Source organism: Alosa sapidissima, chromosome 4 (assembly GCF_018492685.1).
Source record: "Alosa sapidissima isolate fAloSap1 chromosome 4, fAloSap1.pri, whole genome shotgun sequence".
NCBI lineage: Eukaryota > Metazoa > Chordata > Actinopteri > Clupeiformes > Clupeidae > Alosa > Alosa sapidissima.
In genome coordinates, this window is record NC_055960.1 from 25,954,647 (window position 1) to 25,982,257 (window position 27,611).

At 41.0% G+C, this 27,611-nt stretch overlaps 1 protein-coding gene across 1 annotated transcript; it reads left to right on the forward strand.

Annotated features, from left to right (window-relative positions):
• Nucleotides 1-1,320: 1,320 nt before the first annotated feature.
• On the forward strand, nt 1,321-26,860 carry mettl1 (methyltransferase 1, tRNA methylguanosine). Its single transcript, XM_042090191.1, has 6 exons — nt 1,321-1,529; nt 1,940-2,085; nt 2,985-3,169; nt 14,362-14,475; nt 26,170-26,271; nt 26,457-26,860. The coding sequence occupies exons 1-6, from the start codon at nt 1,450-1,452 to the stop codon at nt 26,571-26,573; spliced, it is 744 nt and encodes a 247-aa protein (XP_041946125.1). The 5' UTR covers nt 1,321-1,449; the 3' UTR covers nt 26,574-26,860.
• The last annotated feature ends 751 nt before the right edge of the window (nt 26,861-27,611 follow it).

The window sequence follows — 27,611 nt, forward strand, 5'->3', positions numbered from 1 at the left end:
GATATGTAGGCCTATAGGGGTTTTCAACTGATTGTGAACCAGGGACCACCATTCTGACTAATTATGCAACCCCAGGACCACCACTGAATAAAAATACTGATTCCCACATTGAAACTACGTTACTGAATCCATATTCACGGACCACTAGCAAAGTCCTCACGGACCACAAGTGGGCCGCGGACCACTGGTTGAAAACACCTGGACTACATGACTGTCTGAACATGCTACACTTGATCATAGGGACATCTATAGTCTAACTAAAAAAGACACGACATTCACATGCCCCCTCACAGCTACAGACAGCTTCTTGACCAAATGTTTTTAAAAGGCAAGTCCACTGTGTCTGCAGATCTGTGCTTTTCAAAGCCACATAGGCTACTGCACATTAGGGCTCTATTACATTATATGAATCTATCTATTATTTTTCAACAGTAGCCTATAGTGCCTAATTGAATGCTAGGCCTAAATAATTCTGAATGGATTCTTACAACCGGACCCGCGTCACACAGAGCAGGTTGTTTGCGCCATGCCCCTTTTGAGGGGAAAACATTCCCTCAGAACAAGTCAGAGTGAACCGGTAGACATGTACCAACCACACAGCTAAGAACCCCTCCCTGAGTTTCTTTTGCCTACCATGTCCTCAAAAAAAATCCTGACAGAAGAAAATTATGGCTACAAGCCATAAGAAGAGAAGACCGTATGACACTTCTGGTCACTGAGTGGGGTTGTTGCACCACTTCGTACTCGGGAGACTGAAGGGACATGTTTTTATATTAATTGAATTAAGCTTTTGTAGGTATCTTTCACGGTCAACGACCGGCAAAGTGGTTATGTATTGAGTGGTCATATTGATTTGTGGTATTTTTTGTTATTATTTACTCCTGCGATTTCTGTACGAATTACGTTTATTGACCTAATTTGCGTTGGAGTTAATGAGAGGGGTTGTTTGTTTTCCCCCCGAAAGGGGCGGGAACGTTTGTCACGAGTCAAGTTCCCGGATGTGCCGGTCTAACGTATAGGCTACCTTGACAGTGCAAGGCAATATTAACTCACTTAAAATTAACAAAGATTTAGCCTGTCTGACACAGATGTAAACAAATGCGGCAATGACTTTTATGTGACAAAAATTAAAACAAATAATTTGATAGAGTGCTTCGTTATAATCACATAATGCACAGCGCCTTCTGGCTGTGCAAACATGTATCCCAAGCAAAGATCGTTAAGGCGCTTTAACAATCTTTGTCCCAAGTGAACATTTTCTCCAAAACCCAACCAGATAGGCTCTGCGTTCTCAGCCAATTAAAACCTAATGTATTTTTGCGTCATCCATGTGCGACTCATAGCAGTCAACGTGCGTTTAACTGGCGACTTGAGCTTTCTGTATTTGGGTGTTTATTTTACTCTGTATAACATATTTATGCGAAATTGATCGCCTCTGATACAAGTAAGATGAGCGTTTCGATGCCACAGAAACGTTATTACCGCCAAAGGGCTCATTCCAATCCAATGGCAGACCACACATTCAAGTAGTAAGTAGCCTATGATAGCTCGCCGGATAGCACTGTCTTTTCTATTCCCATGTCTTGGGGCATCTAACTTCTTTAACGTTAGATGTCTTATATCCGCTCTAACGTTACAGTCAGACTACAATAACTGGTGTGTGGTTGGTGTTATTCAGGTATTTTAACGTAATTGGGTATCCACTAAACTCAAATAGCTTTGACTTTACAACAACAAAGTTTTGTCTAAGAAATGTCATTTTGATATAACGTCTCAGACGTTGTCATTTCCAGTCGCAGTCATTTAGTCTTCGTCATGTGTTTTGCAACTATGAGGAATTTAATTGAAACAGTTAGTTGTCGTGTTATATTCCCCATGTACAGTATCTAGTATGGCTTTGAATTAACAGATAGATAAATGTATCCCCTTGCCTTGTCAGTCCCGTGTGTCCAGAAGAAATGGACTGGTCAGAGCTGTATCCAGAGTTTTGCAGTCCACCTGATGAACGTCATGACTACGAGCCAGACAGGCCAAGAGCCAAAGTAGAGTTTGCCGACATCGGCTGTGGATACGGAGGACTTCTTGGTAATGTTATCCCTAAATCTGCTTGCAGAAACAAATCTTCTCATTCTGAGAGGTATGATAACATCCACAAGGAACCACTAGAGGATGCTGTTGATTTAATAGTTAGTTATAGTCAAGAGATGTAGGCTTTTTCGTGAGCAACATGGGTTACCTTTGTTTGAAGCAGTGTTGCAAAAGACCCATACTACTGTAGTATGGCATTTCTTGCCGAATGAATGAACATGTAGGCCTAAGTCTGTACTACAGTAGTATGGCATTTCTTGCCGAATGAATGAACATGTAGGCCTAAGTCTGCTAAGTTCCTTTGAGTAACGTATTGTTGCTCAGCTAATACCCATGTTGAATTCTTTCAAAGTTTTGTCCCACTATGTGTGCCTTGTTTCAGTCTAATTGAATAATCCCTTTAAAGGTACACTATGCAGGTTTAGGTATCTTTGGCAACTATAGAGCTCTCTCTAGAGTCGCGATATAGGCTACAGTATTTATATTTTACTCTGTTGTAAATGCCAAACTTCTTGTGACTTATCCCCCCTGTACGGAATGAAAATGCTTTTGTTGTGGAGTTGAAGGATTAACAACAGTCAAAAAATCTTCAAAGAGCTATCTACTGATAAGGCAATGTTTCACGATTCACAAGTTGCTTGGCTGGTTTTCTCAGTAGCGACTCCCTTCGTCTATGCTGTATAGTTATGCTAGGGGAACGATTTGTCTATTACTAGTTCGTTTACCATCAAATTGGCTTCGTAAAGGTGAAAATCTTGCATAGTGTACCTTTTAAGTAATTTTCAAATAGTAGGCTACTATTGCATACTATGCTAGAAAGCCAGAAGCTCATTTGCTTATGCCTGTTCTCTTTTGCTGGCATTCTCTTACACTGAGTTCATGTTGTGTTTTTACAGTTGAGCTGTCCCTTCTCTTCCCTGATACACTGATATTGGGTCTGGAGATCCGTGTGAAAGTGTCCGATTATGTCCAGGACCGCATTAAATCTCTCCGTGTTGCAGAGCCTGGTCGCTACCAGAACATTGCTTGCCTACGTAGCAATGCCATGAAGTACCTGCCCAACTTCTTCACCAAAGGTCAGGTAAGTGGACTGTACCATGGGATCAGAGAGTAGAAGGGGGGAGTCAATGTACAATTTTGGAGAGGAGAATGTAGGGAGTCATTTCTATCTTGGTTTGCTGGATTAAAGAGCTCTTTGGTATCCATCAATGCATTTCTGACCAAATCAAGACCATATTGGTGATTTTCACAATCACACTTTTCTATACTCGTTGTTCTTAGCCTCTGTCCTGTTTAATTCCGTTGCCATGATGGACGAGGTGAAGACAGAGTCACGTACCATGGTGAAACGGAGTCATCACACCCATCTCCGAGCCCACAGAATGGGCATCCTCTATGGTAGCCACACACAAAAAAAGACACTGACAAGATCCAGGTATGCATTGACCTGAGAGACTTAAATGAAGCAATAATGCGCCCCCATCATCCTATGCGCACTGTCGAGGAAGTCGCTGCCCAAACGTTGGGTGCAACTGTGTTTTCAGTGTTTGATGCCAAGTTTGGCCATTTTGACCAATCAAACTCATTTCTCACCACTTTTGCCACTCCATTTGGGCGTTTTCGCTACCAGAGGATGCCATACGGTATCAGTGCAGTTTAAGAGGTTTTTCAGAGATCTATGGAGCAGATATGGTAAACAAGTTATTGTTGAGACAGACCATCAACCCCTGGTCTCAGTCCTGAAAAGTCTAGGGGTGGGCGATATGGACAAAAAATAATATGTCAATATTTTTTTATGATTTTGACGATAACAATAATTAGTCAATATCCTTTAAAAAACTGTTTTTAAAAGTCCGAGTTACTTTACAGCTCATTATTTATGAATAGCATTATTACAATAATAACCAATAACCTAACCTATGACTTTTTAACCAAACCAATGCATTGTCACTCTATGACACATTTCCAATTCTGCCCCCACTTGTATGTGTGGCAATGACATGGACTAGCCAGCTACATTACAGAGGATAGATAGGCCTGACCGTTTCCCAAGAGAAAGTCTGAAGCTGAAGTTCCTTTCAAACCATTACTTAGGTTTCACCAGAGCCCGTCTATGTCCTAGACATTCTCTGGTTTCACTGTAAAACTAAGCAGACCTTACAGAATAGAAACTAATGCATTAGCTTATGGCTAATGTATATGAGAAATCCCATAGAGATGCTAGCAGTTAGCATAATCGATAAAAGTTTATATTTAGAGCGAACTTCAGTCCATTTACAAAAAGGTAACATAAGAAGATTTCTTTGTTTACAACTGACTATTAAAATACTCAAAGGCTAGCCTAATGTTTACATATAATACCGTGACTTTAACTCATCAATGCCACTTGAACGAAGTAGCTGCACAAAATAAACATTAGGCTGCGTGTGACAACGTGGACCACTAGCAATCACGTGACTTGCTCTGCTGCAGCCAGGGGCTTCTCTTGCATTCACCTCCTGGCTTAGTGAATGTATGGGGGTTCAATGCGTGATTTCGAGTGTTTTCCCCCTAAGAAATTTAAATACTCGATAATGTCAATTTGCACATCGTTAAAACAGCAATCACAATATTATCGCAGACGATATATATCGCCCACCCATAGAAAAGGCCCCTTTGCACAGCACCAGCACGCCTACGACAGATGCATGATGCTGAAGCTCCACAAACTGAATTTGACATTGGTCTATATTAAGAAAGGTAAAGAGCTATACCTGCCAGACACACTGCCACATGCACCAGGGAGACCACAGCACCAGAGCAGGAAGACTTCGATGTGATGACAGTACAGCACATCTCATCCTCTCGCCAAAATGAGCTACGGAACCACACAGTGGAAGATGCTTCTTTACAGACCCTGAGTAACATCATCAGACATGGATGGCCAGAGCGGCTGAGCAGTGTACCAGCTACGGTGAAACAGTTTATCCAATTCCGAGATGAGCTCTCCGTGGAAGATAGAATAATAATGAAAGGTACAAGAACGGTCATTCCACAAAGGTTACACAAAGAATACTTTCACACTGCTGCACAAAGGCCATCCTGGAGCAGAGGCCACTAAGCGATGAGCACACAATGTGGTGTTTTGGACAACAATGACAAAAGACATTGATAGCTTTGTACAGTCGTGCAGTACCTGCAATGCCTTGAGACAACATCAGCAAAAGGAGCCGTTACAACTACACACTTTGCCAAAGATTGGGATTTCACTCAGATCACTAGCAGTCCAGAATACCATCAAGCAAATGGACTGGCAGAGCAAGCAGCGCGAAGCGCAAAGCGCCTGCTTGAAACATCTAAAAGAGATGGAGCCGACCTGTTCCTGAATATCAGAAGTGTGCCACGAGATGCCACACTAGGCTCCCCTGCGCAAAGATTGATGTCCAGAGTAACACGCACAAACTTGCCTGTCAGCAAACACGTGCTGAAGCCAAAGCCAATGAACTCTGGGACAGTCCACAATCATCTGTCAAAGAAAAGAGAAGGACTGAAAAGATTGTACAATTGTGGCAGCCAGCCTCTCACTCCACTCCACAACTCCCAGGTCATCTGACTGCAAACAGAGAAAGGACATGACAGAGCAGGCATTGTCAAAAGGGCTGCTGCTGAACCAAGATCTTAACTGGTTAAGTCAGAGGGCAGAGATGGACCGGCGCCATCTGCTGCCTGTGGCAGAACCACATCCTCTGGTCTTAGAGAATGATCCAATTTCATCGGCAGATCCAGATATTGAAAACATCTGGAGTCTACCTAGTGTACCAGTGTCTCCAGAGAGACAGCCCCCACACACAATGAACACTTACCTGGCCACTCCAGTGAAACTTAATCCTCATTCTTAAAGGTACAGAAAGGTACAAGAACATTTTTAATTTGTTTGATGTGATTTCCTGTATTCTGGTGCATTTTGGGGATGGCCAATACTAAATTCAATCAGATTCATAGCCTACATCCTGATTTGTTGATATTGAGGCAATGATTCCATGCAAAGGCTTGGGCTTCAGGGCCCCCTGACCCCTTGGGCCCCTGGGCCTCCTGGGCCCGGTAGGCCCGTGCAGTAATCCATCCCTGCACGCAGATTTTTTTATTTATTTATTTTTTTTGTTGGGGGGGGTCTGTCGGTCGGTCAGAGGTAGGCTATATTTCTGCATAACACAGGCCATCGTTATAACAGGCCGCTGACAATGACGACGGGTTTTGTGCTTCACATTTTTCCGAGTATCACGCCGCAAGTAGTGTATTGCGTTTACTAGTGGATTTCATTGTGAAAGTAGTGATTCAAGTGAAAGTAGACGGGTTGATCAGCTGCGTTCTGAAGAATGCTTGATTCAAGTTCAGTGTGTATGAAACGGTAAAGGTCAACAAATTGATTTAAAAAGACATCATGTATCGGGTTCGCTGTCAGGATTTTCTGATAATGAATCTCATGATGCTGATATTGAACCTTGCGCCCCTTGTCTAAAACATATTTTAGGATGCCATCTCACCATGAGAAAACGTAACGTTATGGTGACTGTGCGAGATCAAAGCTTTGGCATACTTAGTAAACGTCTTGCACATAATATTGTGCTGAATATTTAGTCGAAATAGCCTACTGTAGCATTGTGCTGATAGATAAAAAGTTGCCAATTTAAAGGCGCAGTCCGCATTTCAACCCTAGCTCTCCATTTAGTGTGTGCGCTTGTAAAACTAGTGTTGTAGCCGCTTAGCAATCCTAACACAATCCTGGTGCAGTAGCTTAAAACAGAACCTACCATTTATTTTAGGAGGAGAGGTGTAGGAATCGATGTAATTTGATTATCTTTGGAAGTGAAATATCAACAACCTTCAAGTTGCAACCTCTTCAATCAGCCTCAAAATATCAGTAGGCCTATCACATTATTCACTATTTTGTACGTAAGCCCAGAGGACTGTTAGGGGGCAGGCTATATATTATCATCAAGTAGTATAGTAAATCATTTAGTCAACATTTTAACTCCATGTTGGTTTAAGTTGTAAACAAAACATGTTATAAATGGAAAAAATCCATGGTTCTCCGTCACTGTTGGCAAAATGATCATGATGGCCTATATATTTCAGCCATATTTGGTTTAGTCTTGTGTAGGTCTATAGGCTACATCTACTTTGCTTTATTATAAATTAGTTTTTTTATTTAGGCCTTATAGTATGTATGTATGTATGTATGTATGTATCAACACTTCCCATAAATGTCATCATTTAAAAGGTTATTTAAAGGGCCATCCTTGCATAGGATTTGAAGGTGATGTAAATATATACGGTAGCCAACACTATATATTTTTATTTTTTTTTACCTTTGCCAATCACACCCCTGCTTACCGTAGAACATTGGGAAATCCCATTCAAGCCAATGGAACGTTCTACTAGCATTGTGAAGAGCTGTATAATAAGATCTGATAGAGTAGCATTTTAAATGGGGGGTTCCCGACCCACCAGTTTAGAAACACTGCTTTAGGCTATCAAAGATCTGAACAATATTATGTTAAAAAAAACATGGATTGTGAAGACAAAAGCAGAAACAAATTGTACAAACTAACTAAATTATCCAAAACAAATATCTGTTGCACAAACAAATTATACAAGAATCAATTGATCTACTTTTACATATCTCAGGTCTGAGAATGTATCTGAATACACATGGGGAAAATGGATTGTTCAGGACTTTTTTGAAGGCTTTACAAACAGTGCATTAAATTTAAGGAGGTTCTTCTAATGCATTGATGGAAACAACAGAATTTTAGACCCACTCTTGGTCTTGCAAGTTACAGGGCATTATCTGTATTTCGTTAGGGGTGGGGTGCTTAAAAGCCTACATTCAATACATTATCTTTGTCCTTATAGGATTGTTCTGAAGAACACACATGGGGTTCTTAATTGAACCACATTTATTTATCACCAGAGATCATCAAAAATCCTTTCCCCAATCACTTATTTTCAAACGACCTGACCCAGGAATTTAATCTGGCAGACAGTCACAGTATTTCTACTGCGATAAAAATGACATGACTTTACTTCATTACTTAATGAAAATTAGAAATGATATAAAAAGAAAATTGACCAGAAGCCACAAAATTGTAACAGCACCAGAAGGTAGAAACACTGTCTGTAGAATGGCTCAGACGGAGGCTTGCTTTATCACTTTTATTGACCACACAGGAGGTAGCAGACATTCCGTGTTCAACCCCATCAGCATTCAACCAGCCCACAGGGGGCATCAAGTGTTACGTGATGACGTAACAGTTAAAGCGTAGACAAACCTAGCTGGTTAGCCTACCATACGAATTTCATACAGAGCAAAGTTCTTAAACATTATGTCAAAACATTCTACATGTAACACTTTTAAAGTGACATTTCTGCCCATATGTGCGTCTGTAAATCACATTGCTGATTTGATGCGTTTTCTTCATGTGTTCAGATGAGGATTTGTGCCACAGTTTGCCAAAGTCTGGAATGGGAAGTATAAGTACAAAGATGTCAGCCTTCAGGTTCCATTCTTTATTATGACCGCCGCTAGGAAAATGCAATATTATTCTGCTTTAATCGCCCCGATCTTCAGTTAAGATGTTCAGAACTGCACCAAATTTTATGTATACAGTGATTGATTTGCATTGAGCTCAATGAGCATCAAACCAGCTAATAGGCTAACTGAAATAACACCCATGCCAATCTCTAGGTATGGTGAAGGGTATGTGATGATGTGGGGCTATTTTAATTCCAAAGGCCAAGGTAACTTTATCAGGATGCACAGTATTCTGGATCCATGAAATAACTGGCCTTTAAAATTAAAAATCTGCCTGTCTCTATGGGAATTTAACATAGGGGTGGGAATACTTATGACCCTTGTATTTTAAGGAAGAACATTTATTTATTTATGATGCATTATTCATTCACTAAGAAAATGTGTGTCCTTAAAGGTTAGATATTTCCTCATTTTTCACTTAAGGCATTAAGATCAATTTCCAAAAGATGATTTTATATTCCTCTTTTCAGTCAACTTTAGCATGGGTGCCAATACTTTTGGCCATCACTGTATGATTGACCTGGCATTCTCTGGGGCTATGCCAAGTTTCGTAGAATTTCATCCATGGGGGGGGGGGGTCTAAAAAAAATTAGGTTATGTGTACATTTAGTGACTGTACACTCATTGGCCTGTAGATGGCGGTGCATACATATACACATACACACACACACACAGGCACCCACATACTATCGGTATTAGAACGGCCGATACATAATTACAAATTCAGTAGGATTAAAAGAAAGCCAAAATAAATATCCATCATCCTCATCATGGCTGCATTTCCAGTATTGGCGATAAGTAGTCGTTTGTCCACTAGATGGCGCATCGTTGCAGTGAGACGTAATTTTGTTGGAAGTTAAAAGTGGGTTGGAAAAACAATGGACGCTTCCTACAAGGACTGTAGTTTACCGCAGAGAACGTCTAATAAGGATAGGACATGTTCACATGAAATGTAATTCCCATTTATTCTTGAAGCTGAAATAAATCTGAGGATGTTTATCGGACATGCTTGGTTTTTACTGCAGGTACGTTAATCTTATAATATCAATAAGGACCTAGGTAATGTTACCGTTAGCGTTGGTTGAGTGATGGAGGCCAATTTCATTGATTGCATTTGTAGAAAACTATAAATGCGGTTATACCAAGCAAATTGATAGCAGCACTGTAATTGTATCTTTCGACTGTCATTTGTTGCGCGTGCTACAAAAATCATTCTGTGCAATGGAAGATTTACCAGCGTTACACCGGTCTGATACAGTTTTGCCTACATGCGTGAGACTGAGACGCCTGTTTATTTGTTTTAAGTGCGTGCAGGGTGTGAGAGGGGAATCGATATGCTTTGATTCCAGCTTGGTAGTTGTAGTCTGTGAAATTAAAAAGCACGTGTGTGTGAAGTATCTAAACAATGACGCCTTTATTTCATTATGGCTGCTTTAGCAACACACCTTAAAGGAGAATTCCGGTGTGATATTGACCTAAAGTGTGTTGAAACATGATACCGAGTGTGAACGTATGTCTCATAGCCCATCTCGGCTTGTCCCCTGCACTCCAAAATCTGGCGCTAGTTAGCCGATGCTACCAACAGCTTTTTCAATGGTGGTGCTTCGGCATCGGGCTGACCATGCAAATAAATCACTGTTTTACACCATTTACGAGGCTCAATGTATCTCCACACTTCATTGGTAGACTTCCGAGGGCCCTGACATTTAAAACGAGACATTGAGAACTTTGAAAAAGCACTGGTAGTTTACTTACAAGACGATTTATACAGGCAGTATCTTCACGAAGTTTAGCGTTTGCAGCCATCTTGAATTTAGTCACGATAAGTCGAGCGACGAGTAAAAATGAACAGATATGATAAGGGATCAGATTCCAAAAATAATTCCGTGGAAATGCATGGATTCCAGTTGCTGCTACTGGAATCCATGCATTTCCACTGAATTATTATTTTTTATTTTTTGATTCCTTAAAAGATTGAGCTTGGTCTGGTGAAAGCCAGACTAGCCATGGACCTCAGTTACACAATGCAAGGGAACATGAATCAGCCTATATGTGCACAAACAATAACGGACAACAGCTCTTCAACTTTGGCCCGTTAAAATATGTATGAACAGTCTAGCGACGCATTCCATCAAGGCCCATTTGGACATGTCAGTTATTTGCACCACTGGTTAGATGTAAAACAGCATTTCGTTTCAGACTACTGTTACTTAATTTGTGCATTAACAATAAAGTTTCAGACTACTGTTACTTAATTTGTGCATTGACAATAAAGTATCACATGAATTAAAGATGACTAAAATCTTATGTAGAAGAAGAAACATTCACAAACAATCCATCCATCCAAAAATGACCAGTCTTTGATAGCTGTTGAAAACGGCATGGAACTGACAGAGATGTTTTTGTTTATAAATAAATAAATAAATAAATAACATTATACTGATACCTTTTGCTTTTCCCAAATACAATGTAGCCTACAGGTGTAAGTGACCTTTCATCAATCCAGTTGCAATGGATGAACTGTGATGAACTGCCCTACTTGTGATTGTTTAGAGATTTTAAAGGTTTTATAACAATGCTACATCTTCTTTGGCTATTCTACAATCTATTCACCTTTTCAGCACCAGTAGGCTACTTTCTGTGCAGCCGCACACACACACTCAGGCATGCCAAACAAGCATACACAAAAGTTTCAAGAGTGGGGGATGGAGTAAAAGATGGAGACAAATTGAAGTGTGATTTATTTTCGCGGAACGGATGTACAGGACTGAGCGGCGGTCATATTTTGTACCGTTATGCGGTACATCTAATTTTGTTGAAAGATACTTTCTGGCTCATATCTTTCAGCCTACACATCACATATTCAGGGCTTCATACCTTTAAGCTGGCAAAGACATTGACAGGGACATTTTAGTTCTCAAAAATGTTTCTTTGATGGAATCAAATCTTTCATTTGATCCATATACAAATCTACAAGAGATTTAAGTCTAAATCTCACTTTTAATCTTATCGTTGTCTAATAGAAAGTCAGGGGATAATAAGGATATCTTTCCTCCTGTTCTTTTTTCTCATGGGACTGCAGCATTTCACTGCATATTTTACTATATAATTAATACTACACAGTGTAATGTAAGAGTTATGAGGAATGTACTACCGTAATTTGTTTAGAAATTATATATTTAACTTTTGGACAATTTATTATGCTTCTTTGTGCATTCTAGCCCATTCACTTCCAATGCCCAATGTGTTTTCTGGTTAGCAAATGCTCTGTTGTGTTCTGAATGGCCAGCGTCTTTGACAATAAAGAGAAAGCAAATAAGGATATGTTAGTGGTGGAAGAAGGGTCTGCACATCCTACCTCACTGAGGCCAGGTGCAGGACTAAAAAGGCTTATCAAGGAAAGAAGAGTAGTTGTCCACACACTGCACTGTCACAGATTTTTCCCATGGTCATTCTTGCGTCATATGGCATGTTGGTGAAGGCCTGCATTTATTGGGACTGAAGAGCAGTAATGTGTTTAGTGATGAGTCAGAGCAGTGAATCAGACAGAGGTGCTATTGTAGCAGAGGACAATGTAACATCTCCTGCTGTACTAATTCTCACGTCATCATCAATCACTGAATGCGCATTCTTGGTGCGTTCAGGCTGCCTGCGGCAGTACATTAGCCAACAGGGAGGGCAGTGCAACAATGTGAACTTTGTTGCAATACTAATAATCTACCAATATTGACAAAAAAAGATCTATCGTGTCACAATATGATCTCTCTTTCTTTCTTTCTTTCTGTCTCTGTATTTGTCTGTTTGTCTGTCTCCCTGTCAACCTTGTGGTGATGCGAGGTGTAAATCTTTCCACTGCTCGTCATAAGTGGCTGTCGGGTTTTTTTTGGTCTGGTAATCCACTTCTCAGATGCCCAAGTCGATGCAGAGACGGTGGGCACAGTGGTGCGGTCACTCTGTCCAGCCCGCTGAACTGGACGAGATTAACTGGTTTTGGGGAAAAACCGAGAAAGAAAGGGGGATGGGAGGAAAGAAAAAAACGAATGAAAAAAACGAAAAGCCTCAGGAGCCCTTTGCTGTAAGGCCACTTCATGTGCATGCACATACATGCACCCAAACACACACAAACAGACGCTCACACGCACATGCACCCAAACACACACAAACAGACGCTCACACGCACAAGCACCCAAACACACACAACTAATGGCGTATAGCTGCAGTGTTCTATTTCTAGCCACTCTCCTCCCACAATTTTTCACCCCCCCCCCACCCCCAATCTTTATCCTTTCTTTCTGTACTTTTCTTTTTTTCCCCCCTGACCTGCTAATTAAAGTGTGGTGTGTTTTTTTCCCCCATGTGAAGTGAAGTGGGCCCAGTGAGCGATGGCCCCAGGGCCCTCCTCCACACTCCCAATAATTATCCCGCCATCGCTCTGTCTGAACGGGACATTATTTATTTGGGTAATAAAAAAATGATGGGGGGCTTGTGTGTGTGTTTTGAATAGAGTGTGTGTGGGGGGATGTGTGGAGGCTTTTGGTTTGTGGGTTGATGGCTGGGGGGGGGGGGGGGGTAGGTTTGGAGTTTATTTTAATAAAAACCTGTTAAAGGGGGGGGGATTCCTAGCCAGACTCCCAGCAGGATAGCAGATCTGCCCCAGCAACCATGTCCTGGGTTTAAAAAGGAAAAGCAAGTGAGCTTGTTTCACTCAACATAAACTTTGATTGCGTGCCACTGGTATTGGGACAGGGTCTGTCTGCAGGCCTGTTTTAATAGGGTCTCCATCAGGCCCAAAAACAGCCACAACAGCAGTACTGCTCGAGCAATAACTTTGTCCACTCGGACTAAGTTTCACTCACAAGTTTTATATTATTTAGTGTAATGCTCATTCAGCATGGTACTCCTACTCCTTTGTAGAACACTTTCTTTGTTATGCAGATACTAAACAAATAATGTCTTATGTATGGACCCTTTCAACAATAAAAACAAAAACAATGCTTAAACATTCTATTTGGGCCCCAATCTACTTCCTCTGCATTAAGATAACATATGGAATGTTAAAACGGAAGCCTTGTGGGGCCAACTATGATGCTGATAATGGAACTCTCTTGAAAGGTGTATATATATGATGGTGATATTACAACGTGTTATGCAACAGCACATGCATGCACACAGAATGCTTTCACTCTGTTCACACCTAAAATTTGCACAGGCACAGGTGGTCTCAGGTGGTGATGATGAGGCTACTATTGATGACCAGGAGGAGTTGCATTGTGAAAGTAATCAGCTAGGGGACACTCTTTGTCCAAACCTCTCAAGCCTGCATCTGATATAACCTGTCATGATTACTGGCATTAAAAGTATCAATGGATACCCATAGTGTGTGTTATACCAGATTGCCTTTATTTGAATCATAATCATATTAATATCCTGCATTCTTGACTAGGATTGAGGATCTAACGTGTGTCTGTCTGTGTTTTAACATTAAAGCCAGCATTTCAGCAACAGATCAATGTGTCTTTACAATGATGTCTCATTCATTCAATTTGAAAGAAGAAAATTTAACTTTTTTTCTTCTCTCTTTTCTTCCTCCCCTTCTCTCTCTTTCTTTCTTTCTCTCTCTTTGTCTCTTTGGCTCTCTCCTTCTCCGTCTCACTCTGCCCCGCCTCCCTGTGTCCTGAAATCGCCTTCCGCTCCCCCAGCTCAGCAAGCTGTTCTTCCTCTTTCCCGACCCGCACTTCAAGAGGACCAAACACAAGTGGCGGATCATCAGTCCCACGCTGCTGGCGGAGTATGCCTACACTCTCCGCATCGGGGTAAGACTCTTATACTTCAACACAAAGAGACACATTCAGCGTGCCCCCCCCCCCCAACTCCATCCACCCACCAAAGGGCTAAAAAGCAGCTCAGCCAGGGCCAAGATTATTTACCAAAGTGACTTAGATTAGCAGCCAAGGCGAATGCTTCAAAGCCCCCCCGTTGATCTGCCTGTCTCTGTAGGCCTAACATTACCGCACCACCTCGTTCATTCACATCCCCCGTAAACCCGATTGTCCTCATGTCGTCTAGTCTCAAACTAGGCTAATCGCAGATCTGGAGAAAGGGGGAGAAAAGAAATGCCTCGCAGGATGTATATTGCTTTTGCACAATTCTTTAATGATCCTTAATGGAGTTGGCGTCGTTTGTGGCAGTCTCGGGTGGGAGGCTGAGATGGAGCGGTGGGCAATTGGGAGTGGTCGTGACTTGACTCCAAGGATAAAGCATGTCGGTAAGATTTGAGGGTAACACAAGGGTTAAGACTGCAGGTGCACTCACTTGGGGTCAATTTGACCCCAGCTAAATAAACCCTCAGAAAATGATTATAATTACAGTGCATGAAAATGTACTGTTCTTCCTAGGCTTCTTCTTATTCTTCTTCTAACGCAATTAATGCAGCTTCAACCGTTTAATGTAGAAACTTCATTCAAACTATGTTACGTAGGTCTTACTTAGGACATCTGGGCTTTGTATTTTTCATCTTTGTAACTTTTATACTTTTTAAACTATTTATTAAAAACTACTCAAAATTTCCCTATAGACTTAACATTAGGCTGATGACATCACAATGGACTAATTAACTTGATTTGCACCTGTATCAACTTCCAGCTGCTCATCTAGGCCCCATCAAAGAATCAGTTCAACTGATTGCACCTGTATCAACTGCTTTCTGCTGAACTAGGCCAACTCTCTCTGTGTCTCTCCATTCTACAAGGATATAAGGCACATTTCATCCAACTTTCTATCCATTCATTCTCTTCAAACCATTCACTCATCCACCCATTAAACTATCCATCAACATCCATTAAACAATCTGCCTATCAACATCCATTCAACTTTCTGTCTATCAACATCCATTACACTATCTACATTTTTTAAACTACAGCGGGGAAAATAAATATTGAACACGTCAACATTTTTTTCAGTAAGTATACTTCCAGTGTGGCTATTCACATGAAATTTTCTCCAGACATTAGTATTAACTTAGATAATCCACACATATTAAAAAATCCAAACATTAATGTCCATAAGTAGAGTTATGAGTAAAAAAGTGGAATGCCACGGGTAAAAAGTATTGAACACGCCTACTAAAATTTCTTTACTTTGTGGAAAAGCCATTATTTGTAATCAGAGCTTCAACGCATTTCCTGTATGACTAAACTAATCAGTTGCAGTATTCAGATGTGATTTTGGCCCATTCTTTTAACCCTTAGAACCCGATTGACGCAAAGTGCGCCAAAAAACACACCCTTTCTTCTCTGTTACATTGCTCCGCGACTGTTCATCGCAACGAGATAAAACCTTTATTGCATGACAGAGAAGAAGTGGGGCTTTCCAAAGAGACTAGGCACGTGTCTGTACGATCAAGTATGAAAATTAAAAAAAATCATGAAATTAAATCAAATTGCATCATATTTACAGTCTATACTTCTCTGCGTTCACCTGCGCACCCATTACTCTTGTTCGAATTACTCGCAAACGCGTGATCGCATAGATATGGCAAGCATATCAGATGAAAGAGGAGAAACAGGGCTATCCATTGGTACCATGGATATCAATCTTTCTGGCTTATAAAAACAGACGAAGTGACTGCAAAATATTAACGTCATGTACACAAACCAACGCTGCACACCCATTACTCTCGGAGTAATTACTCGCGGACCCATGATCGGATATATATGCCACGTATGTTAGATGAAAGAGGAGACACAAAGCTATCATTTGATACCAAATACATCCTTCTGGGTTATAAAACAGACGAAGTGACAGCAAAATAATAACTTCATATAGCTGGACTTACCCCACGTTTTTGTCTGTTTTTGTGGCAAAGCATGTTTATAATCCAACGCTATCGTGTGTTTCTCTATGGCAAAACATGTTCATAATCCGGTTTTGAGATCCTAGCAAATTCCTGCATGGCATCCAATTCAAGGCTCACATTGCATCCCAATTTGTTCAACAAAGAAACACCTTTTTTGCCTTTACTTTGTTCATGGCAATGCAGTAAAAAGTTGAGAATCATCATGTGTGCATACACCATAGTCACACATGCTAACAGGCAAACTTGGGTCAAGTCAGGTCAGATCAGTTCGTGTCACAGATATGGAGTGCAGAATGGTCATTTTTCATCACTAAATAAAAAATGGCATTTATTTCCGTAAATCACACACCACATATTTCTGTAAATTGCTCAGCCCCAGAGTATCCCTCCAACATGGCAATTATATTGCCCGTTTCAGGACAGTCTGCCCTACACACACATTAAATGCATGTAGAGCTATGAGCTTGCTGTGGTGAGATACAGGTCAAAATATAAGAATTTTTATAATATGTTTTTTATATTTTAATTCTTTAAAAATCAAAATAAAATCAATGCTAGTACTAATACATGAAATGATGGCAGATCTGGATAGCCTCGACTCTGCTGATATAAAATATAAATATAAAACAATATATAATATGTGTGTGTGGCACTTACATGTACAATGACCAGAATAAATCCTTATGAATAAAGGTAGTGAAAATGCCCTAAAAACAGCTTAGGGTTCTAAGGGTTAAACAGATAGTCTTTTAATATTGAAGATTCCAGGGGTCCCACTTGTAAATCCTGATCTTTTAATTAACTTCCAAAATTGTTCAGTTGGATTAAAGTCAGGGCCTTGATTCCCTTTCTCTGAAACCAATTGAGAGTTTCCTTTGCTGAATGTTTTAGATCATTGTCCTGTTGGAAGGTTTGGCCACGTCTCATACTCATCGTCCTGGTGGATGGCAAGATTTTCCCAGGAAAAATCGCTCTGTGAAACTGTGTGAAGTCTGCCAGTACTATGAGATGAAAAACAGCCCCACACCTTGATGCCTCCACCTCCAAACCTCACTGTTAGTATGGTATTTTTAGGGTGATTCACAGTGCCATTTCTCCTCCAAATATGGTGTGTAGTATGACATCCAAAAAGTTAACATTTTCTTTCGCCTGACCGGAATACATTTTCTCAGTATTTAATAGGCTTGTCCAAATGTTGTGTAGCAAACTTTCAACGAGTTTCGACATGTTTTTCTTCAGTATTGTCATGCGGGGTGAGCGTGCATAGAGGCCATGGCGGTGGAGTGCATTACCTATGATTTTCTCTGTAACAATTGAACCTGCTGCCTCCAAGTCTTTCTGGAGCTTTCTCCAAGTGGTCCTTGGCTCTTAGGCTACACTTCTGACTATCCTTCTGACTTCCTGGTCAGAAATCTTGTGAGGAGATCCTGTGCATGGCCAGTTGATGACGCAGTGATGTTCCTTCCACTTGCAGATAATGGCTCCAATACTGCTTACTGGATGATTCTTAAGTTTTGATTCTTAATTTTTGAAATGCATCTGTAACCAGTTCCACTGATATGTTTTGCAACAATAATGTTGCAAAGGTCTTGAAAGAGCTCTTTGCTTTTACCCATTATGAAATGTTTCTTGTGTGACACCTTGGTAATGAAAAACCTTTTTATAGCTCATTAATATATACTGATCCATCTTATATTAATTTGTCTGGTGAAAATTTCATGCAAATAGCCTCACTGGAAGTATACTTACTGAAAATTCCAACTATATTAAACCTCATCTACCTAGTTCAGTCATTTCAACTATATTAAACCTCATCATGTTGGTTGCCAATTAGCACAGCATCTGTTTTAACAATATATTTCACACCATATGTTTTGCATTTTCATGCACTGGTAATTCCCTGGAATTGCGTTTTCTAGTTCATATTGTTACCCAGTTTTTTTTTGTGACAGGTACTTAACAAGAGTGTAATAACCACCATCAAAAGCCCTACAAAACAATCCCACTCCCCCACACCCCTTTATGAACCATGGAACCCTGGCTGGCAATATTACCCATCCAGTGTCAGCAGCCCAAAGGCTTGCTGTTGCTTCATCTTTTGACTTATACAGTCCTGCCAAAATGACATGTAATATGTACTTGTATATGTAATAATGATAATAACAATATATTCTCACTATTACAATAATAATATCCATAATGTGTCAAATATTCATGTAGCTTATGTTTCATACAGCTGGGGTCAAACTGACCCCAAGGAACACCAATGTACAAAATATTTGTACAGGACATTGAAAATATATGCTTACTCTGTTGTACCCTTCAATTGAGGAAAAGTTATGAAACATGAAGCAAAATAAAAAAAAAAAGTGAACCATATATTTTGTGATGTTAAACATTGCTTGGGATCAAATTGACCCCAAGGATAACAGGAGGGTTAATCCCTTTTCATACAAACATAAAGCCATCCATATCCGTAAGCTTTCAGCAAACGTGCGAAAGACGCCAGCCGAAAGGAGCGCAGCATGTGGACGGAAGGCTTTATCCCCATCCATGCGTATTCGTATGTAACGTTGAGCATAAATGATCGTCGAGTCTCCCGCCCTGTCACAGGGCCAAAACACAAGATTCTTTCTTTGTTGTTTTTAAAATGCCCAGCCTTTAATGCAGTGGCCATTGTAGTTTTACTCTGCTTTGATTAAAAAAAAAATTCAGTTCCAGCATAGTTAGGGGTTTGACCTGCAAGAAGGTCCCCAGGTCACCAACTCCAAACACTACCGCTAACGTGACTCATGTCAGTGTGCAGCAGGCATAACCAATTCTCACTGCTCATGAAAGGGTCTTTCAAGGTCAGTGCACTTTAGGTTGGCAGGCATCCATTGCTACCCCTTTACCTATTCACAACACTACAGTTTAGTGATTCAGCTGCTTTCCTCCAAAAGCTGCTTACTATCAAATGGAACCAGGTGGACAAGTGACTTATGAATGGGAACGCGGCCCTGTCTTATTAACGTTTTTCATGTGACGTATTCTAGGTTCTATAGCTTTGTTTACATCCAGCTGGTAGGCAAGGGACAAGTTGAACCCATTGAACATCGTTGTCTGCAGCTGCCTCTCAGTAGGCTACATCTCTGTATTTCAGCAATGTCAACATTTCAGGCATCAATAAAGGTGATGATGAAACATTATCCCATTGTTCAATATTTGATAGCCTGTCACAGGAACGTTGTTTCGCTAAAATCGCCCTGATTTGGTGCATTGATCTGTATCTGAGAACCTGCATGTAGCCTAATGGTAGCCTAACTTTTTTTCTCTGTTCAAAACTCGGTTTACATGAAGACAATAGCCTTTCTTAGAAGCTGTGAAATTTGACCAGAAAGGAACATGTCTTCCTTCTGAAAGCTGACACAAAATCAAACAATATTTGATCATTTAACTTCAACTGAACAGCGACAGGTTTTGGTATGCAGTAGACTCAGCAGACTTTAAAACGGTAGCCTAGAAGCTACTGTTATAGCCAGCGTCAGCATCATAACATTAATGGCGTTATTCATGAATCCTGTAACATATTATATCATATAACAGCGATGGCTTATTCCAAGACGATCTGCATGGATATATAACCACCCAGAAAAACTCGTGATAAAGTGATCATGTGAGTGATAAAGTTCATTAATTGTGTGAAACTTTTTATTAGTTGCAGCATCGCCTATATTAGGCTGTTATGCTAGCTCAGCCTTTAAATATGTTGTTATTTTGGTCATGTGGACTTGATTAAACGGGTAAAGATAATTCATAAACTGCTTATTTCTTACATGACTGAAGCAGTAGCCTAGGTTCAACAGTGGTGTTTGAGGTTGCTGTGTTAAGTTGTTGTGTGTGATCGCTAAACTATTAGGATCAAATCAGTTTATTTTGACATACGGGAGTTAGCCTAAGTGACCTGTAACGTTAGCCTATAGCACAAAAGCCTATTCTGTTTTCATTTATTAGCATTTGTTGTGATTATATAATCAAATGACACTCATGATAACTTGAAATAGAAGGACAGAAGATAGGTGATTGATGTCCACAAGCACGAATTTCACGAGACAAATTAGAACAAACTGTTCCGGTAAAAATAATCTTGCCATGTTTAAAATGCTGCACTTTTTCCCTTCATAGCCTGTCTCTGGCAATTCATTTTTGGATGACTGTAGATAGTTGTATTTTAGCCTACGTCTTCGTAGACAGTAGGCTACACCATTAGGCTATCTTGAGAATAAAAGACTTCACAGCTGCTAACGATCATCCTCCACAATCACGAGGATAGGTAGGCTAAATGGTCGTTCGTCGCCTTTTTGCTTCTTATTGTAAAACCAACTGTTAGGGCCTACACAAGTGGTCGGCATCCCGGTCAATATTTGATATTAAAATTTCAATTTTGAAGCTATTTGTAACTATGTGTAGCCTATGCAACCCGACTGTTGTAGGCTTGCCTACCACTCTCTGCAGTGCCTTGCCTACCATTCTTGCCTACCACTCTAGTTGTAAACAAACGGTCACATGACATTATGACGTAGGTGCAAAACCTTAATAGATTTCAGCACACTAATAGAGCTTGTATAGACCCTTTTAAGAAAGTTCCATTATCAGCATCATAGTTGGCCCCACAAGGCTTCCGTTTTAACATTCCATATGTTATCTTAATGCAGAGGAAGTAGATTGGGAACCAAATAGAACGTTCAAGCATTGTTTTTGTTTACCTTGTTGAATGGGTCTATACCGAGCACCTTGGCAACTGCTGCCGTGGGGTTATGCGCTCACGTGGTTTGTTTGTAGTGAATCAATAGAAAGTCAATCTAAAATCAGGCGCTGCGTGTAATCAAAGATCCTTTAGAACCGTCAACAGTCTCTGGTGTAATGTTCTTTTTTGACATGTTGCTCGCGTGCCCAAAAAACATGGCCGACATTCATTTTTTCGTCAGCAGAAAGTGAAGAATTCTGAACGGTTTCAGCACTAATATCTGTTCAAATTAAAGTTGAGATGGAAAAGTTGTGTTTTATTTTCATAATCTTTGTTCAGTGAACACATACAACTGTCAGTTTGTTAGCTAACAGAAATTTCGTGAATATGACGTTCAGGCCTATAAACTATAAGTTTACCTGCAAACCTCAACTTCTTGTTGAAGTAGATAGTGCAGTGGTCACAGGCAAGGGCTGGCACGCGGGAGACCGGGGTTCGATTTCCGTATGATGCATTTTGGCGGAGTGAGTGTGCATGTGTAACAACGTCTCTGGAGAGAAGGCGCACAATTTGAATAAGAAATCGGTTCTCAAACGGAAGTTTTGATTGCAACAATTAGCTAGTTCATGCACCAGGGTGTAAATAGCATGCAGTACTATAAACACCTGGGTACGAATAGCATCCACTTCTAACTGTACATTGATGCAAACAGCATACCTTATTCAGAGTGATTACACAGCTGAGCTATTCACACTCTGTTATGTAACAACAAAAAAACATGTTGCTTGTTTTTAACATGTTGCTTGTTTTTAAAAAAAATATTATTACATTGTGTGATCAATATGCCAGATTAAATGCACAGGGGTGCAAATAGCATACACTGATATTTGTACCAGACAAGGTACTAATAGAACACATTGCTGTGTGCACTGGGGTACGAATAGCATACATTGATATTTGTACCAGACGGGGTACTAATAGGACACATTGCTGTGTGCACCAGGGTACGAATAGCATACATTGATATTTATACCAGACGGGGTACTAATAGGACACATTGCTGTGTGCACCGGGGTACGAATAGAATTCACTTCTTATTGCACCAGGGTACGAATAGCATACACTGCTAATTGTACCAGGGGTGCAAATAGCCTTACCCATATTAATATATTTTATATATATATATATATATATATATTAGGATGGATGGATGGATGGAGCCTAGTTGTAGGCCTAGGCCTAATGTTTAATGTGAAATAAAATAAGTAGCCTAAAGGCAACATTCGAAATGAGGAGAAATAAGGCAAGATAAGAGTAATTGTGGAGAGAAACTGAGTAGTCTTGGCTATTTTTAAGATCTTAACGTGAACTTACAATAAAATTTGAGCTGAAACAAGGATGGATATTCCACAGCTGGTTCCTTGAACTCATTAATCAGCAAGTTTAATTTTATTTTTTTATTTTTTTTATGTTGACCCGAAATCCTGGAAACCCAGGAACATCACGTTGTTGGGCAGTGAATGCATGTAGGCTTAACTAGATTGTGGTGGATCAATCATATTGCCTTTTTAAATCGTAAAATATTCTGTGGTCTCAGTTCACTGTTGAATGGGCCTAGCCTACCCTATGCTTGCTCAAAATATATGCTTTGTCTAGTAGAGGTGCTTCAAATTGGCGCTTTTAAAAATCGCCTGTCTCAGAATATGTAGAAGAGGTCCAGGGCAATTCCACGCAAAACTGTCACATCCATATTTACAGTAGTTGGCGTTACGGACGTGACCTTTTTGCATGGTATTGCCCCCGTATCGTTATATAAAGCTCTGTTCTCGCTGTCTAGCTTTCTCCTCTTTGAGCAATCGATGATTTGAAAATAACTTACTTATCATTAACTTAGATCTGATTGTTTCCCGTCTCCATTTGGTGATCCCTGGGTTAAAGCATATTTCTATACATAGATACTGTACATGCTGTGCCACGACTCACTTTGAACTAAAACCTCTGCCACATGAGTTGATATGAATGTGTATAATTGACCTGTCGCTAAGCGCCACCCTTGAGCCAATGACAGTCCAGCCTCAATGGGACTCGGACATCAGCTCGGACAACTCCATAGGAAACAACAGGGAGCAGGCATAAAATGTCAAATGAATGGTTATTTATGGAGTTTATTAACTCAAAAAACCCCAACGGATAACCACGGTCAAATGGTTTGCATGGGGGACGTGTAATTCTGATAGCTGGTACCCCGAGAGGCTAGAAAACGGGGTATATTTTCATCAGCAGTAGCCTACAGGACGTCTCTCGCGTTGGCAACAACTCGACGTAATGTAGGCTACTAAGCCAACAACGTGGGCACACGTTCCCTGTTAAATCCCAAGATGAAAATGGTCATTAACCAACTACTATATTCTTACTACATCAAATATTAACGTAACCTAACATATCTTAGTATCAATCTTCCACTAGCTAGCTAGCATTAACGTCAGTGGTTTTTGCACTGTGATTTGCACGGCTACTTGCCACCACTGCTTGTCACCTTGTATGTATTCTAAAGTTTTGAATACACCCCTCCATAGCATAATTAAGTCCCTTTTGATAGCTTCTGGAGGAAAGTAAATTCTCTTATCGATCAAAACGTCCTCAAAGCCTGCTTTCATATACTGTCAGCTGCCATTGTCCACAATGTGTTTCTAATCAAGTCTGGTTTGTTTGTCCAAGTTTTCACAGGGTAACAAAGGGGGCGGGGCTTAGCGACAGGTCAATTAGAGTCACTGGATTACGCCACTGCATCGGACAGTAGACAGTAGTTTGGTGCTTGTTTCTCTTAGAGCCTGTCATGTCGGGCGCTTCTTGCTCAGGTGTGGCCCTCACTTGACAGACAGGTCCCGCACCTGAACTGTCTACTTCACTCTTTCCACTCCTCAAGTCCCTGCCTCTGCTCTGATGCACCTCTGGCCTTATTTCCAGTCTCAATACATCTACTTTCCATCCATTCTTTTTTTGTCTTCTGCTGTTTTTCTGCTGCTCTCATTTCTCTCTCTCTCCATCTCTCACTCTCTCTCTCTCTCTCTCTCTATTTCTCTTTCACTCTCTACCTTTCTTCTTTTGTCTGTCTCTCTCAGTTTTTCTCTTTATCTCTTTCTTTCATTCCCTCTCTCTGTCTCTCTGCCCTTCTCTTCCCTCGCTCAACCTGTCAGCATGTGCTCTGTTTTTTTCACCTGCCATATTTTTATCTCCAAGGGGTTTAGCGAGAGGTGTGTGCACTCATGATGGATGTGTTACACACACTGAGGTAGGTGTGTGTGTGTGTGTGTGTGTGTGTGTGTGTGTGTGTGTGTCCAAGCAGGTTGTGAACAATGCCAGACTTGTTTTTGTGAATGTGGGTTATTAATTATGTGTGTGTGTTCGGGCTCTGTGTGTGTGTCTTAGGGGTCTGTGTGTGTGTGTGTGTGTATGTCTTATGGGTGTGTGTGTGTGTGTCTTAGAGGTGTGTGTGTGTGTGTGTGTGTGTGTGTCTGAGGGGTCTGTGGTCTGTGTGTCTGTGTGTGTGTGTGTCTTAGTGGTGTGTGTGTGTTAGGGCTCTCTGTGTGTGTATGTGTTAGGGGTCTGTGTGTGTGTGTGTCTTAGGGGTTTGTGTGTGTTAGGGCTCTGTGTGTGTGTGTGTCTTAGGGGTGTGTATGTGTTAGGGGTCTGTGTGTGTGTGTGTCTTAGGGGTTTGTGTGTGTTAGGGCTCTGTGTGTGTGTTAGGGCTCTGTGTGTGTGTGTGTGTGTGTGTGTGTGTGTGTGTGTGTGTGTGTGCGCGTGTGTGTGTGTGAGTGAAGGCTGTTAATACTCACTGGTTGCACACTCAGCACCAGTCACCTGGAGCGGCTGGTGCCAGCGTTAATGCCTAGCTGGGGTTGGGTTGGGAGGAGAGGGGGGTTAGGCAAGGATAGGCGCTTTGGTTGGGTAAAGACTTTTGGGGGAACTCTGCTCCAAATGAGCGTGGCACCGCTTAAGCACAAATACATAGACCTGAGCTGTCCCTATAGAGATCATGCTTATCCAGTTCTTAACCCTTTGAGTGCAAACCTTGCTGTTCTATGAATCTCCCATATTCCAAAGAGACGCATGGAAACAAGCGGAGGTAAAAGGAAAAATTACAATCAGCCAGAAATGGTTAGGGCTAGGCAAGGCTATGACCACACACACACACACACACACAGAATGCGTTTCGGCTCCCTTGTGCAGGATCAGGGAAATCTGTGCCACTAGAGCATTTTCCACGAAGTCCGTCTTCTAATTATACAATCTGTTCAAGCTCCAGAGTAAACTCCAATGACACGACAGATAAGGCCCTGTGTTTGCTCGCCTGCTATTCCAGGCCCCTGTGGAGTGTGTGTGTGTGTGTGTGTGTGTGTGTGTGTGTGTGTGGTGGGGTGGGTGGATGCTTGCTTTGCTCAACAGAGTTGTTAAAGGCAAAGCCGCAGGGGAGGTTTTAGGTAAAACATGGAAGGGAGGAGGGAGTGTAGTCCTGTGCGAAATAGCCTGGCTATGTGCTAAACCAAGAATGTGATCAATATTTCCAGTAAAATTAAGCCGGTGTGTATGTGACTGTGTGCTTGCGCGCACACACAAGTGTGTGTCTGCGTGTGTGTAATTATCTTCACATGCCAACTCTGCTGTGGGAAACTGGCTTGTGAGTGTGAGTCTGTGGTCTCTACAGTCGTAACGTGGCTATTCGCCAACAGTATTGATTCCCTAAACTGATGTGTCAAACGTTAACACAATCCATAATCCTAAAGTGCTAGTAGACATCCGGCCATATTTTCAGTTATCAATCAATTCTAACATTCCCTGATATAACCTGTAAAAGAGCTTCCAGTACTAAGGCCTCTCTAGTCTTCCTTTAAGGTGACCTTAATGTTTTCATCTTGTTTGGTCAAGGGTTTGGTGTACACAAACACAGATGTTGAAGAAGTGCATCTATGGATGGTGAAGCACTTCACGGAACACCCCCTGTTCACACGTGTCCCAGAGGAAGAGCTGGTAGGTCTGAGAGACTTCTGGTCTCCTGAGTTGTTGATTTTTGTTTTTATTATTATTATTATTATTATTATTATTATTATTATTATTATTATTATTATTATTCATTCCTTGCATCCTCGATTTGGTCAGTGACTGGATTGGTCTACGCACTTTCTTTTCTCTAAGTACTGTACATTTTGTTGTAGGTTGATGATGTCATCATTGGTCGCCTTGGCACATGCACAGAGGAGGGGAAAAAAGTGCAGCGCAACGGTGGAAAGAACTTTCTAGCAGTCTTCCGTCGAGTGGACGATCAGAGTTAAGAACAAAATGTTCCACAGCCTGACATCTCCGAGTGGACATTCTCTATGGTGAATGGATCATCACCTGCCCACCACACCTGGTCAGCAGGTTACAGGTGTATGACTGAAACTTTGGTGTCCCACTGTAGGTTTAAACACCGCATATGGGACCACCTACCAGTTAAGCAGCTCAGTAGCTGCCATTCTCCACTGGAAGAGTGTGAGAGGGGTTTTTTTCCAGTTTGAAATGATCTGTGGAGACTTCAGTCTTATTTTATGTTTTCAATAAAAAAAAAATCTGTTCAGCAGGCAGTCTGCTTTTAGACAGGAGAATTGCCTGTGCATTTCTATTTGATTTAAGTGAACAGATTTTACATGTTGCAATTCTTAGCCTCATTAGAATTGAACTTTTCTTTGAATCCACTGTGAACTTTGACTGCGGAGGCACGTCCTTGTTCAACTTGGATGAACTTGCGGCAGCTAGACGTTTTTTAGGGGAATTTGGTTCTTTTTCTTTGTCGTCATGTCAATCGCTCCATCCTTCCCCAAGTCTTTCTTCTTTTCTTTTTTTTTTTTTTTAAACTGAATTGTTGTTCCTAACCTCTGCCAAAGGCAGACTCCTATTTTAGGTCGGGCCTCTGGGGGTTTCTCTGTTCCAGCCTGACACTGTGAACTGAACGGAAGAGTTGATTTTGGACCAGAGCCTTAGATGTATCAGCTCAAGCTAAGAGAGAGAGAGAGAGAGAGAGAGAAATTAAAGAAAAAAAGCAAGGGATGGTGTATGGGAGGGTTAGAGAGAAGGCGGCAGAAGATGGAGATAATAAACATGTAAGTGAAAAACGACCTAAAGTGAAAAAGAGTAGGGGTTCGGTTGATGGCCAGCCCAATTTGTTAGTGTGAAGCCTCAGAGCCTTCTCTTATCCTCTCCTAACCCGACCCTCACCACCGCCAGTTTCTTCCTGTAAAATCTGTTTCATGGGAAATGTTACACAGAATAGCTTCAGATAGGTTGAGGAGGCATAACTGGCACATATTGCTCTTATCATTAAGCAGTGAAAG

Excerpts from the sequence above, each read along its gene's own strand:
- mettl1 (XM_042090191.1), top strand. The coding sequence starts at position 1,450 with ATGAGCGTTTCGATGCCACAGAAACGTTATTACCGCCAAAGGGCTCAT. Across the intron at positions 1,530-1,939 it reads GCAGACCACACATTCAAGTA|TCCCGTGTGTCCAGAAGAAA; the intron begins GTAAGTAGCCTA and ends TTGCCTTGTCAG. Across the intron at positions 2,086-2,984 it reads TGGATACGGAGGACTTCTTG|TTGAGCTGTCCCTTCTCTTC; the intron begins GTAATGTTATCC and ends GTGTTTTTACAG.